The sequence below is a fragment of the Diabrotica undecimpunctata genome, chromosome 7 (assembly GCF_040954645.1).
Source record: "Diabrotica undecimpunctata isolate CICGRU chromosome 7, icDiaUnde3, whole genome shotgun sequence".
Lineage (NCBI taxonomy): Eukaryota > Metazoa > Arthropoda > Insecta > Coleoptera > Chrysomelidae > Diabrotica > Diabrotica undecimpunctata.
In genome coordinates, this window is record NC_092809.1 from 42,030,985 (window position 1) to 42,046,359 (window position 15,375).

The 15,375-nt window shown below is 34.8% G+C and overlaps 1 protein-coding gene across 1 annotated transcript in view; it reads right to left on the reverse strand.

Annotated features, from left to right (window-relative positions):
- The window catches only part of aus (argus), a 139,338-nt gene that overhangs the window by 15,934 nt on the left and 108,029 nt on the right, over positions 1-15,375 (reverse strand). Inside the window, exons 5-7 of the mRNA XM_072537183.1 lie at positions 11,526-11,777; positions 9,710-9,952; positions 549-768 (exon numbers count right to left, since the gene is read on the reverse strand). Coding sequence (XP_072393284.1) covers positions 549-768; positions 9,710-9,952; positions 11,526-11,777 — 715 coding nt within the window. The remainder of the gene's footprint in view (positions 1-548; positions 769-9,709; positions 9,953-11,525; positions 11,778-15,375) is intronic.

Here is a 15,375-nt window from a genome sequence, read left to right on the forward strand (position 1 = left end):
TCAACGAAGGTCTGTATCAAGCGTTCTTTATTACAGGAATTTCCCCATTCCTTTTCTTTGTAAAGTCTATATGCTCAGATTTAGATCTGTTTCGCTTTATTTGCCATTTGTTGGTCCAATCTGTTACTTGGTTAATGGCTACCTACAATTTTCTACTTTACTTATTAATTCTGTTACTAACTGGGATTAAAGCAGTATCATCAGCAAATCAGCATATATGAATCTCTACTGTACTGTACTATGTGTATATAGCTACAGGATTAGATTAAGTATACTTCCCTGTGGTAAACTTGTTGTAATTACACGATTAGTACATTGTATAATTGTTTATTTCTTAAGCTTAGTCTCTGTACTTTTTTACGTTTATTGGAATGAATATCTGTCTGACCTACATAAACTTTTGTATTATTTTACATTATGTACAGACGTTTACTACGGCAAACTCGTGCGAAACACACAATATAAATGTGTCATATATATCAAAGCATACAGTATATATTTGTTTTTATGAACTCCCTATGAAGTTAAATAAAAATAAAAATACTCACCATCCCATAGTGAAATGCGTAATTAAAACCACGGCACTTTCATCTCTGGTTGCCTGTTTTAGCTGCACGCATATTACTTTCATGTCTATACCAGTCGAATTGGTAATTCGCAGCGTTGAATTCTTGTGGTGAAAACTGTATGTGGACGAATAATCTAATGTGTGCCAATGATTCGAATTCGCTATCCAGTACGGGAAGCGGCATTTATTCAGAGGGAGAGCTGAAAACAAAATTGTTTAGAACACAAAGTAAAATCGGATTAAGTTGATTCTGATCGGGTGCAAAAATACAAGGCATAAATATATATTTGTGTCAATTTTACACAATGACACAAAAAATTGTTCTAATTCGTTTTGTGTTACACTGTTGGCATTGTGATAAATATATCATCATGCCAGCAATATTGTAATAAATGCTATTGAGTACATATTTTAGCAAGGAATTACAACGTTAAATTGATTTTATTGTTTCATATAGTCAATGCACACCCAAATACGAAAAAATTGCGGAGTCCTACCATTTAAAGGTGTGCGTTTTGGAGAAAGAAGTGAATTAGTCAATTTTTCAGTTTTTTAAGTTCCGAATTTAACTCTGGATGTCACGTCGACTTAATAGACTTGCAATCATATAGAGATTGCGATTGCAAATTTATTATGGTATACCACGACCATTTAACCAAGTTTGTTCAGCTAAGACCAATACAAACCAAGAGAGCGAAAGAAGTAGCTTATCGCCTTCAATTTTTTTGCTACTCCCGCCATATTATATTCGGATAATGGTAGAGTTTAGTAATCGACTTATATCTGAGCTATGCACTATGTGGAAAAATGTTAAAATAGTGCACGGAAAACCTCGTTACCGTGAAACCCAAGTGAAATGATAAAGCAGAACCTAGGATATAAGGTTTTAATCAACATAAATTGTACACATAATGTTAACAAAAACAATAAAAATTAATATGGCAGTGACAGTGACTTCTGTCAAACACTGACAGCATAAAGTTGCCTACAATATTCAAAGTCAACAGCCAAAGCAATACCAAGGAGGTTAATATCACATCATTCTCCCACACTATAATCTTCCAAATACCGTGGTAAATGACGAATTCTTTCAAGTTTTCTAGGTACTGCGGATGGAGGCGATAAGCTCTATTCAGAACTCTTCCGAAGGAGGTTCTTTAAGAAGTAATGAATCCGGTGGATGGGGAGATGTAGATGTATCTGCCAGTGGCTGCATGTTTTGCGTGGTTGTTATCGAGTTGGAATCTATGGAGAGGGCATCACGTGACTAAAAACGACCTCACTTCGGCCATATCGTTAAGATTGTTTTGACACTTTTGACAGATCGTATATGTTTGTCTACGTTTGTTGTTTTTCGAATATTTTTAGTTTTATAATACTTTTATAGAAACTGTAATAATCTATTGTGATAGTGCATAATAATGGTTTCTTGTTCTCAACATAGTTGCAGTAGCAGAAGCAATGTTAATAAAAAATCTTCAGGAATAACGTTCTACAGGTTAGTATACAAATATGTAAACAAAGCAATGGCCCGTACTTCAGAGAATAAATTAATAGTATTTGACTGTATTAATTTATCTTTATGTATAATATATCATATTTTTAGTGTTTACCGCGGGATAAATAAATCATAGTTTATTAAAAATGTATTGCACTCTTTTAGATTATGATTAAATCTTCTGAATAACTAGTCATATTTTTATAGTAGTTTTAATATTATTGAGTCCGGCCATGATCCCACCGCCATATTGGTATCATCGTTAGCCACGCCTACCTACGCCGTTTTTAATACACACTTTAATATGCTCATAGCTTCTCCATAAATTCTAACTCGATGGTGGTTGTATTGGATGAGGAATCATTAAGGCTTGAATGTAACTCATGTGGGTCTTCTACGAACACTGATTATTGACCTGGTATATCTAGTATTTCCCCTTCACCTCGTTCAATCGAAGCCAGATGACGATTAGACACTGTGGTCTCCCATCCTCCTTTCAGTTTAACAAAAGTAGTAGTACAAAAGAGTATTCAGGATTTGCCTCTATTACCTCCACTTCCTCTACGATAGGCTGATACTTGTTCTTCCGATCGAACCTTTTCATCAAGACATGCCCAGATTCTGCTAGCCATGACCGTATTCTATTCCCATTTGGAGATCGACGTATGTGCACGAACATCCTTTTATGCGGCGTACAGTTAGTTGCGGTACATAATAGTGAACGAATGGATACAGTATACACAGGCCAGTTGAATAGCTTTTTAGACAGTAGAATTCAACTTCTTCACTTGACCATTTCCTTGAGGATTATAAGCAGTAGTTCTACTTATTGCGATCTTTTTGGAGTTGAGAAAATCTTTGACTTCAGCTGATAGAAATTGAGTCCCTCTATCCGAATGAATGTATGCAGGTATTCCAAACATCATGAATACGTTATTTAAATTCTTGATTACTGTTTTGGCACTAATGTCACTGCATGGGAAAGCAAATGGGAATCTGGAATACTCATCTATTACCGTAAGAATATAACGATTAATGGTATTTCGTTCGAAGGGAGATGTGGCTTTTATAAGCTTTGGAAAAAGCCCCTCATTCTTAAAGTACCTCGGCTTGATTTTGGCACATACCCCACAGTCACGAGTCATAGTCATGACTTCATTGAGAGAGAAAGGCAAATTCTTTGATTTTATCCAATGAAACATACGTGTTACCCCTGGATGACAAAGTGCAGTGTGAAGTGACTTGAGTTTTGATGCACCTGCTGCCGTGGTAGTAGCACAAGAGCAGATGCCTGATAAAGCATCCGCTGATTGGTTGTATTTTCTCATTTTTAATATTGCTGGAATGCTTCGTGTTGAACATAAATGTTACAGACTTTTGATCAGTAATGATTTTGAAAGACTTTCCTATAAGAAAATGGTGCCAGTTCTTTAGAGATTCGACAATAGCGTATGCTTCTTTCTCCGCAGCAGAATGGTTCAGCTCACTAGAGTTAAGTGATCTTGAAAAGAAAGCAACGGGTCTGGAATCCTGACTCAAGGTAGCAGCAATTGTGTGTTCTAAAGCATCAGTTTCAACAACAAATGGCATATTTTCGTTAATAGCGTGAACAGATGACTTTGCAACTATAAATTTCAGATTTTCAAAACAAGATAAAGCATCTTCGTTCAATGGAAAATTGTTGACATGAGCTAATGTGTGGACCGTTTCGGAAAAATTGGGAATCCATTTTGAATAATGGGCAAACATACCTAATACCCTTCTGAGAAATGCAGTGTCATTCGGTGGAGGCATTTTTAATAGGGGTTGTAGTCTGCTACCATCGAGCTTTATGACATGGATGGGTCCTATAGAAGAGCCAAGTAAGTTTATTACTGTTTGATTGAATTTACTCTTGGATTTGTTTAGTGTCAAGCCATATTTGTCTGTGGTTTTTAGAAAGTTCTCAAGATTTTTGTCATGTTCTACCTTCGTCTTACCACAAACAGTTATGTTATCAAGGTAGGCATATATCCTACAGAAAAACAATAGAAATTAATATGGCAGTGACAGTGACTTCTGTCATACACTAACAGCATAAAGTTGCCTACAATATTCAAAGTCTACAGCGAGAGCAATATCAAGGAGGTTAGTATCACATCACCAAGGATTGGTAAAAAGAGCTAATCAGGATATAAAGAATATGTTAACTGCGTGGATGTAAGATCATGATTTAAATAAATGGTCAGAAGGTTTGCCGTTTATTCAATTCGATAAAAACTTAACTTATCACGAAGGAATGCGCCCGAGTCCTTATAAAGCCATGTTTTGCGTTAAACCAAAAAGAGGCCTAGCATTGGACATCTCTCTTTTACGGTGAAATTAAAAATAATTAAACTGAGAACAGCTGAATGTTTATTTGAATACGTTTCAAGAAAATTCGATTGGAACAGATCTGCAAACTAGCACGCCCATATCTCAAGCACCGAGCAATTCGCAGTGTAGCACTTCTATATCTCAAGAAATAGGCGTTCCGTAACCCAGCACGTCTTCATCCCAAGTACTGACTGAACAGCACGAGTAAATTTCTTCAAATGATCAGCTGCAAAAGATAATATTTTTTTCTTCAAGTAACAAAAATGTTGCGAACCTCAAAAAAAAGTTTCCTCCGGCGCAAATAGGTGATACTCTAAGAATTAAAGTGCCTGCTATTGACCGTGGTCACAGAAACCCACGAAATATGTTAGCGGATATTTTTGAAATAGAGGATTCTATTATAAGTTACCAAAAGTACCCTCAAGCAGCTTTTCCCACGTAACCTGTTCGTAATTTCTAAATAAAAATTACTTTCCACGGATGAGATTACAACTGATGAAATGTCGCTAAGAGAAGCGGGTTGTGCTAAATCGAAAAGAGAAGGACAGGGCTATACACATTGTAACTGCAAAAGAAATTGTTCCACGGCTAAATGTAGTTGTAAAAGGCAAGGGGCTTTTGTGCAATTCAAAGGGTCATGGTAAATTAAGTTGTTGCAACAAATAAGATTATACATAATACATCCTTTTTGTTTTGTTTTTGTTTTTTTTAATGTATTATCATATATTAAAATTAAAACAAAAAGTTTCTCTGTGATGTTGATGATATTTTAGTTACCATTTTAAGAGCGTAGGCGCAAAATTTCGGGCCAATGCTTTTTAAATGCATTCATTTTTTTCGAATCCTGAGAAAGCTAACAAATATTTTTGAAAAATTTAAACACATAATGAAAGATTACATTATTACCGAGGGCCGAAAGTCCCTTAGAATGAACAAAAAAATTTTTTGAATGAGATATTTGAAATTAAAAATCACACTAAATTTTCTCTTTTTTTTCACCCCTGTAACTTATTAAAATAAATATTATAGAAGTTTTCAGGGACTTTCGGCCCTCAGTAATAATTTATTCTTTCATTCTGCGTTTAAATTTTTCAAAAATACTTATTAGTTTTTTCAGGATTCGAAAAAAATGAATGCATTTAAAAAGCATTGGCCCGAAATTTTGCGCCTACGCTCTTAATGGGAATAAGCTAGAATTACAGGTTAAAGTCAGTTTATTGACGTTTTAATTTCCAATTCGGAAATCGTTCTCAAAATACAATAGGTTTGTATTTTGAGAACGATTGGTCTCAAAGGCGGAAGGAAACCAGGAAAGTGGTCAATGGCATCAGAATGCAGAAGGCAACGAGAAACCACTGCATTAAAGGTCCCTCATGACATCTCTAGTAAAGCTATCATGGCAAATACAACTAAAATGGAAACAGTTACTAATCATGGAATACAGAAGCCAAGATTCGGTAGGGAGGTGATCCACCTCTACATCACAGGGCCTCCAAGGTTGAACCCAGAGAAAGCCCTGTAACAGAACTGGAAAAGTGTCTCTAAAAACTTCAGAGTTGATTATTAAAATATGTACCTGGAATGCGAAGACAATGTATCATGCTGGAAAACTTCATAATACCAGTCAAGAAATGACCAGACTTGGAGTAGGTATACCACAACCATATGGTATACCACTCAGGAAATGATGACGGTCAACATATGTATGGTGTTGGAGCAATCCTATCTCTTCAATTATGTAAATTTGTTACAAATGTTATACCTTTTTCTAAAAGATTAATAATAATCCAACTCAATACTACTCTGGTCAAATTAAATGCTTTATAAGTGTATGCCTCAACCAGCGATAAACTAGAAGAAGAGGTAGAGCAATTCTATGAGTTGTTGATAAATTCACTTAAACAAATTAAAAAAGAAGATATAACTATTATTATATGACTTGAATGCGAAATTGGTAAAGGGAAAAAGGTAAAGTCATTGGTGATTTTGATCTAGGGAAGAGAAATTAAAGGGGAGTAAGATTCAAACTATTTGTAGAGGAAGAAGAATTTGCAATACTAAATACGTTCTTTAAACTAACACCAAGACGTTTGTATACTTGAATCTCTCCGCAAGATTAACCAGGAAACATAATTCGAAATCAAATTGATTACATAATGGTGAACAAGTTCAGTTAAATAGTTATAATCAAGATCAGTTAAAAGTTACCTCAATGCTGACATATCGTCAGATCATGTTCCTGTTGTTGATAAATTTAGGTTTAGATTTAAAAAGGTTACAAAAAAGAAAAGGAACAAAAAATGTGATATGAGAAGACTAAAGATAAGGAAACAAAAAAGCCAATCGCACGACTTCTTTCAGAAAAGCTAAGTAATATAGAGCAAACATATAAACCAGAAAAATCACTCCAGAATATATGTGAAACATTTAACAAGATCAGAGAAAAACATCTAATAGATAAGAAAACGAAAAGGAAAAGTTAGATGAGTGATAATATAGGTACTGCAACTCATGGAAAAAAGAAGAAAATCAAAGAACAACAAAAGAATGTACAAAAATATTCAGAGACAAATAAGAACCAAAATGCGAAAGACCAAAGAAAATTGGTTAAAAACACAGTGTGAAGGAATAAAGTTGTTGGAACAAAAACACGATACATTTAATATGCATAAAAAGGTAAAACAGGCAGTTGGTCTTCAAAAATCTAACACAGCTAGAAAACTGCAAGATCAACAGGGGAACATCATCAAAGATACAAATCAAAAAATATACATGTATACTTTTAAATACCTTGGCACCACAATCAATGACCAATCGGATCCACAACAAGAGATAAAAACCCGATTACAAATGGCAAGACAAGCTTTTGTGAAATTCAGACCGCTCCTATGTAATCAAAACCTAAATTTCGAAATACGCTACAGAATGGTCAAGTGCTACATATGGTCCATCTTGCTGTATGGCATGGAAACGTGGACTTTGAAAAAAACATCTATCAACAAACTTGAAGCATTTGAAATGTGGTCATTAAGAAGAATGATGCACAGATTGATTACCTTGGGCACATATTGAGAGGAGCAAAATATGAAATACCACAGTTAATCCTACAAGGGAAGATCGAAGGTAGGAGAGGAGCCGGCCGCAAACAATTATCCTGGTTAAGGAATATTAAAGAATGGACAGGAATACACAATACAGGCGAGCTGTGTCACGCCGCCAAGAACAGAATTCTAGTAATGAGATAGTCGCCTACGCACTTTGGTGTATGGCATGTTAAGAAGAAGATACATGTTGACCAAATACATACAAGAACTCTTTGATGATAATAGGTCCGAACAACATCCATACTACATATGTACGGAGCAATATCACAACTAAAATATGGCAACGCTCCTGGACCTGACAATGGAACTGGACAAAGCTGATGAAGATATTAAGAAATATTGGAATAAACATCCGTGACCTAAGAATTATTAGCAATCGTTACTGGAATAAACATCGTCTATCAGCACAGAGGCAGGAGAATCAGATGATATCAAAATCAAACATGAGGTCCGATATGGGAGAATGTGTCAATAGCATCATATAAGCAAATGATACTTTGAGACTTTCACTAAACATTACGAAAACAAAATGTATGATGATTTCTAAGAAAGAACAGCAAATTGGAAGAATCAGTGTGAATGGTTAACGAACAGAAAGAGTAGAAACATACTCCTACCTTGGTAATACCATCAATGAAATTTAGGACCATTGTTAAATTCTGTTAGCTACTACAGACATTTTTTAAAATATAATTTGTTATTTACAGAATAATATTAGAATTCACCTTTGAACGACAATAGTCTACTACTAATTTACACAAAGTTCTAAACATTTCTTCTTAAAGTAACAGTATTCTCTGCAGCTATCACAAGTAGGAGAGTTTTCCACTGATCACAATTTCTTGTTTTTTAACGTGTTTCTTAGTTTTTCACTTGAAAGGTATATTTTTCATCAGGTATATAAATTGTTGTCCTTTATGTTCGAAAAAACTGTATCGCTGAAGAAGAAGAATGATATATATCTATACAGAATCTGTAGATAACCCCATTCTATACAATACTCTAATTTAGTTATTTCAATTTTTACAAATATCATCATCATTATCGTCAAACTGTATGCATCCACTGCTTGACATAGGTCTCCCTCAGCTCTTTCCATCTCTCTTTGTCCTTGCATTCAGTTATTGCTAACACGCTTCAGGTCGTCAGTCCATCAGTCCATCTAGTTGGTGGGCGTCCTCTGCTCCGTATTGCTTCTTGCCTTGGTCTCCACTCTAAAATACGTTTTGTCCATCGGTTGTCTGATAATCTGTGTCTGATAATCTAATCGACGTGTCCTGCCCAATTCCATTTTAACGGCGCAATTTTTTCGATAGCGTCTGTTGTTTTTGTTCAACGACGTATTTCTTCGTTTGGAATTTGGTCTCTCAGAGAAACACCCAACATCTGCCGCTCCATAGCCATCTGAGTCACGCGAATCTTATTAACTACCTTTTTTGTGAGTGTTAATGTTTCCGTTCCATAAGTGAGTACAGGTGATACACATTGGTCAAAGATTTTCCTTTTGAGGCATATGGGTAGGTCCGATTTAAATACATAGTTTAATTTACCAAACGCTGCCCAGGCTAATCATATGCGACGTGGGAGCTCACATGTCTGGTTATCTCTGCACAACCGAATTTCATGTCCTAGGTACTTATACGATGTAGTCTACACAATATCTGTTCCATCAACAGCAACATTTCGATTTAGCACAAGATGAGTCATTTACAAATATAACCGTTTATAAAAATTTCAGAAACAACTTAAAGATTACATATGGTAAAACATTCTGTTAGGTTTGGGAAGTCTTGCAGATACCTTCCGCGGTGTTCACTAAAAATAAATTTCATTTATATAATATATAATATTCTTTCTCATAAAAATACACAAGTGGGTTGAAAGGTATTTTTCTACATCGTTTGGTGGTACACACTCAATTGCTATGCAATATTTATATGTATTAACATTGATATACTTCCTACTTAAAAATAAATAAGCAATCTATCAAGCTAAGTCGCAAAATTATTTATTTTTTTTTCATTTTTCGCCGTGAGAAATGAAATAAATGCGTCGCGCTGATTAAGAAATTTTTAAAGAAACATACTAAGTATTTATTGACCCGACAGATTCTATTCTTTCTTTACTTTCACTCTCTTATACTTATTTCTTAACTACCCTTTAAATAACATTTAAAAATATTACCTTTTTTTAGTGTCATGGTCCGACTGCCTTCTGTAGCACTAAAAAGACCATTGCAAGTAGCGTCTCCGCTCTGAGCAACTCTGTAATCGACCCCATCCAGAGCTTCTGAAGCAGCACTGGCCTTTTCGTAGACGAAACATCGGTATCGGTCTTCATTGGAAGTTACGTGACTATGATAAATCTTTCCTACTAAATATCTGGAGCTGCCCTCCTTCCATAAGGCTAAACATTGCAATTCTTCGACTAAAAAAGATGATATCTTTTAAAAATCTTTTAGATATTACGAACAGTTATAATTTTTTTTGAATGTCTGCAATATTACTAGCGATAAAATCGAGCAGTTTATTATACAATACAAATTCCTTATGTTAATCAAGCGGAAACATGTGCAACGAAAATAACACAGAGATAAATGTTAATTAAGTTATTTATATTTAAGAGCCACGACTTACCCTTAAAAACGAAAATCCGTTTATTGAGATGCTACGTGTTTACAGTGCTGCTCTATGGGGTTGAATCATGAAGACTAACCGAGGCATCCATGGGAAAACTCGAGGCGTTTGAGATGTGGTATTATAGACAGATACTGAGGATCTCCTAGGTGGACCGAATAACAAACATTGAGGTTCTACGTCGGATGGATAAAACATGTGAAATTATATCCACAGTGAAACAGCGCAAACTAGAATATCTTGGACATATAAAAAGAAGAATATTTTGGCTCCAGAACTTACGAAAATGGTTTTCCTTGACCACTTCAGGACTATTTTGAGCTGCGGTCAATAAAATTAGAATTGCCATGCTAGTAGCCAACATCCGTAACGGATAGGCACCACAAGAAGAAGAAGAAGTAATTAGGAGTCATTATCATCATCCAACCTCAAGAGTTCGCTGCTGAACATAGACTTCTTTCTCGTCTTTCCAACCCCATCTATCTTGTGCCACTCTCATCCAGTTTTTATTTTGACTTCTCTTGTCTTCCCTTAGTATCCATTCGAATAACCTCTTTGTCCATCATCCATCCGTTATTCTAGCTACGTATCCTACACATCTTTATTTTGATTCTTTTCCAACCAACCTTGACTAACCTTCTTTTCCTGGATCGCTCCATTCTTCTCCGTGTGACTCTCAATTTGGTGGCCGATGATTTTGTTAACTATGTAAGTGTTTCTACTCCGTATGTCAACACTGGGAGGAAGCATTGATCAAATACTTTTCTCTTCAGGTATGTGGGCAGCTCACTTTTAAAAGTTTAAGTATTACTTAGAAGTAATAATAGAAGAAACAGGATGTCTAGAACAGGATTTTTTCGAAAGTAAAGAACGATTTCCGAAGTAAAATTGAAACGCCAATAGATTATTTTAAACTTCAATTGTAGCTTATTTCCATTAAAATATTGATTACTTTCTTTGTCTATTTTTGACAGAATGTACAGTGTAACACCGGTATGGGTTCTAGTTCACCGGGGAATACATTGCAATGAAAGAGCTGATGATCTGGCAAAAGTAGCATTAGCTACAAAATACCACGGTCCAGGTCTGGCCGTGATACAAAAAGTATCAGCCGCGACCAGAAAATCGCCTGGATCCAAAGACGACATAACTCTCACTGGAAAAATATACCTGCGATACATTAGATCGCAGATGGTATTCGAAAGAATGTGTTGGTAAAAGTCGCTATATCTGGTGTTATTGCCAATTCCAACATATATCTAGCATTATTTCTAGCTTACAAAGCCTACTCCAGCATATATCATTTCATATCCTATCCTGGATTGATGAGAATAAAAAAAATCAATATAACTAAAATCACTTACTTGCACTTTCTGATCCATGAACATCAGGACAGGCTTGGTAGCTCAAAAGCAGTTTACTTTCCTCTATGCAGGTGTCGATACTGGATACAGGATACCTGCATTCGCCATGGCCTCGATTGTAGGTAAATGTAAAGGGGCCTCTGAAGGGACAAGGAATTGGTACTGCGTTCTCCCTGAACATCGAGTATAAGAGGGCATCGCCAGTAATTAGGCCACAGAGAGTTGGAAGTACTTCACGACTGTGACAATAAGCTAAAAAAATTAAAGGGATCATGAGCTATTTCAGATATACCTTTATACTCCTTGCTTTTCTCAATTGTATTTTTTATTGGATCTAAAATTATTTAATTTTTATGTCTGAGAAACTTCTGGAGTAAGTTGAGTGATTTAAACTGAATATACATGCTCGATGAAATCGGTTATCCTTGTGAACTTGATCAATATTTGAGTTTTTGTTTCAGAAACCACACGGATGTAAAGGAATTAAGTGTTTGCTCTTTTTATCGATTTTGATCTTAGTTTTTCAAACAACTTCGATAATAATAACAATTAGTAATCTCTAAGTGAAACGACAAATTGTAAAATAATATTTATTTGCTAAAATATACGACGTGTTTCGATATCACTGTTATCATCAGCTTTTAATATAGGAGAAGCTAAATCTACTCTAATTTAAAGAAAAGTGGCTAGGTTGCCAACGCAATAGGAAATATCTAATTACTATTTGAAACTCTTTAATAGTGGGTTATTAAAAGGACTCAAAATGTCTAGTTGTTCTCCTATGGATACCATTTTGGATCACTCTCTCATAAAATTTCTTCAGTACCAGATAGTCAGGAACATCTTAAAAAGATAAAACAAAAGCCTAGAAACGCCTAATCTTCTCAATATTTTTTTTTATTCAAACTATGTATAACTTAATATGAACATAATAATTAGAAGTTTACTATATTGCTAAATTAATGACTTTCTAATCAAGTGTTCAGTGATAATTTTTTGCCAAAACTTGCTGGTTAATTTTTATAAATTTTACTTTTTAAGTATCTCCAATAAAAATATTATTTAGCACAAAAATCAGCTGAACCAGGGAGCGTTCAATACTATGTAAACTACCAATCTATTGTCTGGGAAATGTTTATTCTAAACAACTTTTTTAAGAAAATTTACACCAAAATAAACTGGAGTTCCACCTTACTGAAATCATATCCCATTAAAATTGGCTCCAAGCTTCATGGCAGGTACAATTTCGTTTCAAGTTGCATTTCATAATTATTATTATTTGTTAAATTTCCTGCTATAAAAAACGGACCAATTGACCAATAATTCAGTAAATTTGTACTGTAAAGTGATACTAGTAGGAAAGTTTTGGGGAAGTTCTGATTTTTTCATTCCATATGTGTTTTGGGGTGCTAAATCTGAATCCGAGGTTTACGGACAAAATTTCGCGACACAACATTTAAAAAACCAGAAGAAATCGGTTTCATAGATTTAAAAGGCATATGACACGGTCCCCAGAAAACAACTATGGAACACGATAAAGGAAATCGGAATAACTCAGAGGTTAATAGAAGCCGTAAAAAACCTTTACAACAACAACAAGGTGAGAGTTAAAACCGGCAATAAATACTCCAACGAATTTAATACCACAAAAGGCTTATTGCAGGGATGCTCTACATCTCCGACACTGTTCAAGATATTCCTCGAACAAATATTAAAACCATGGAAAAGGAAATGTGAAGGGATACGAATACCAATCCGGGACAACTTCTTGTACACATTAAGCTTTGCAGATGACCAAGTGGTAACGGCTCAAGATGAAGAAGATCTGTGCTATATGCTCCGAAAATTAGAAAAGAAATACACAAAAAATCGACTGGAAATAAATCTAGAAAAGACAGAATATTTAACAACAGAGCAAGAACCAGTGAGAAACTTGGAAATGGACGATAATAGGGAAATTAACGGCACTGACAAATTCAAATATTTAGGATTCGTACCCTTAAAAAATAGAACCACCGAGCAAGAGATAACCAGCAGATTAGCACAGACAAGAACATGTATTAAACTAATGAACGGGGTACTGTGGGATAGACAGATTACCAGAAATGCAAAGAAGAGAATATATAACACCTTGGTACGGAGTATATTGACCTATGGAGCAGAGAATTGGGTAGTAAATAATCGAAACAGGTCCAAAATCACAGCCACTGAAATGGAGTTCATGAGAAGAAGCTGCAGAGTGACAAAAGTGGATGGCATCAGAAATAAGGAGATAAAACGAAGAATGACAGTAGAACAAGACATACTCAGCTACATCGAAGAAAAGCGTTTAATTTGGTAAGGACATGTGGGAAGAATAGATCATACAAGGTGGATAGCAAAGATTTCGGATTAGAGTCCAATAGGAAGGAGGAAAAGAGGTAGATCCCGAAGATCATGGAGGAATGAAGTGGACGAGGCCATGGAAAGACGAGACCTTAGAGATGGAGAATGGCAGAACAGAAAGAACTGGAGACTATGGCTGAAAGAAGGAAGGCGGCGACAGCTGTAAAAATCCTTATATAGATAGATAGATAGGACAATCCATTTAAGTTTACAAAATGTTTACAAAATTTCATAAAAATTTCTCATTATTATTTAAATAAACTAAAAACTTTAAACTCATTTTCCAGATCAAGCGTCGACACTCTGAACAATCCTTATATGTGTATTATGATGAAGTAACTTTCGGAATAATAAGACTTTGAGAACTATATTAACAAAAGTTTTGCCGAAGTTGATAAGTTTTAATATTCTCTGGAATAAAATCAATTGTATTATTTCATAATTGGCTGTAGTATAGAGCATTTCACATCTGTGTAGATGCACTATTTTACAAGTTCTTGATGGAACTTTATATGATAGTTTTAAAATTTAAAAATTCTAAAAACACTTCTGTTCTTAGGGTTTAGGAGTTTGTTCAGTATTTGTTTGAGATTAGGTAGAAGATGAGTTCTAAAAAGATGAATTGACTGCACAATTTAATGTATCAAATACAGATTTTTTTCCTAAAAAATAAATTCTACCTCAATGCTCTTGAGATGGTTTTCAACAGCTTTTATTAGAGACAGCTTGTAATGTTTATAAGCTGTCTCCATTTTGTTTTCTCTTTTTGATTTCTATGTCTTAATTTATTTATTTATTAAGTATTCTAATTTCTTTTGTATAGAAACATCGTTTCAGCTTCCACATACATATGACAGAATAGGTGTAGTTATTGTCATATAAAGATTTACTATTATTATGAAGAATTCTATAAATTGTTCCTCATATATAGCTACAAAAAAATATTTACGCTCTACAGGAAACAAAAAAGTAAGGAAAAGAACAATTAAAATTAGGCGAATACTTACTAATCTACAGTGGATTCACAAAAGAAAACAGGGCCAAAAAAAGGTGTACATGTTACTAATACACCAAAGATACCAAAATCACATCAGAGTGTTAATACATATCAAAAAGGATTGCAACAGCAAAGATAGGAATGGAGAAGGAAGACCTGAACATCATCGGAGTATACGGCCTAGAAAATAATAAGCCTCAAACAATAAGGGAAAATTGGTATGACGGATTACAACAAGTAGTAGATCTAGTCAGAGGGATAATGATAATATTGGGGGATTTTAATGCCCGAACAGGCAATCAAGTAATACCCGGAATTAGGCAAAAACAAAATGAGAATGTGAATAATTAATGATAAGCTTCTACGCGCATAACGAACTAAGAGTAAACAACACATTTTTTGACCACAAAGGCCAACACAAATATACATTCAATAACACACGTGGACAAAGATCTATGATAGATTATG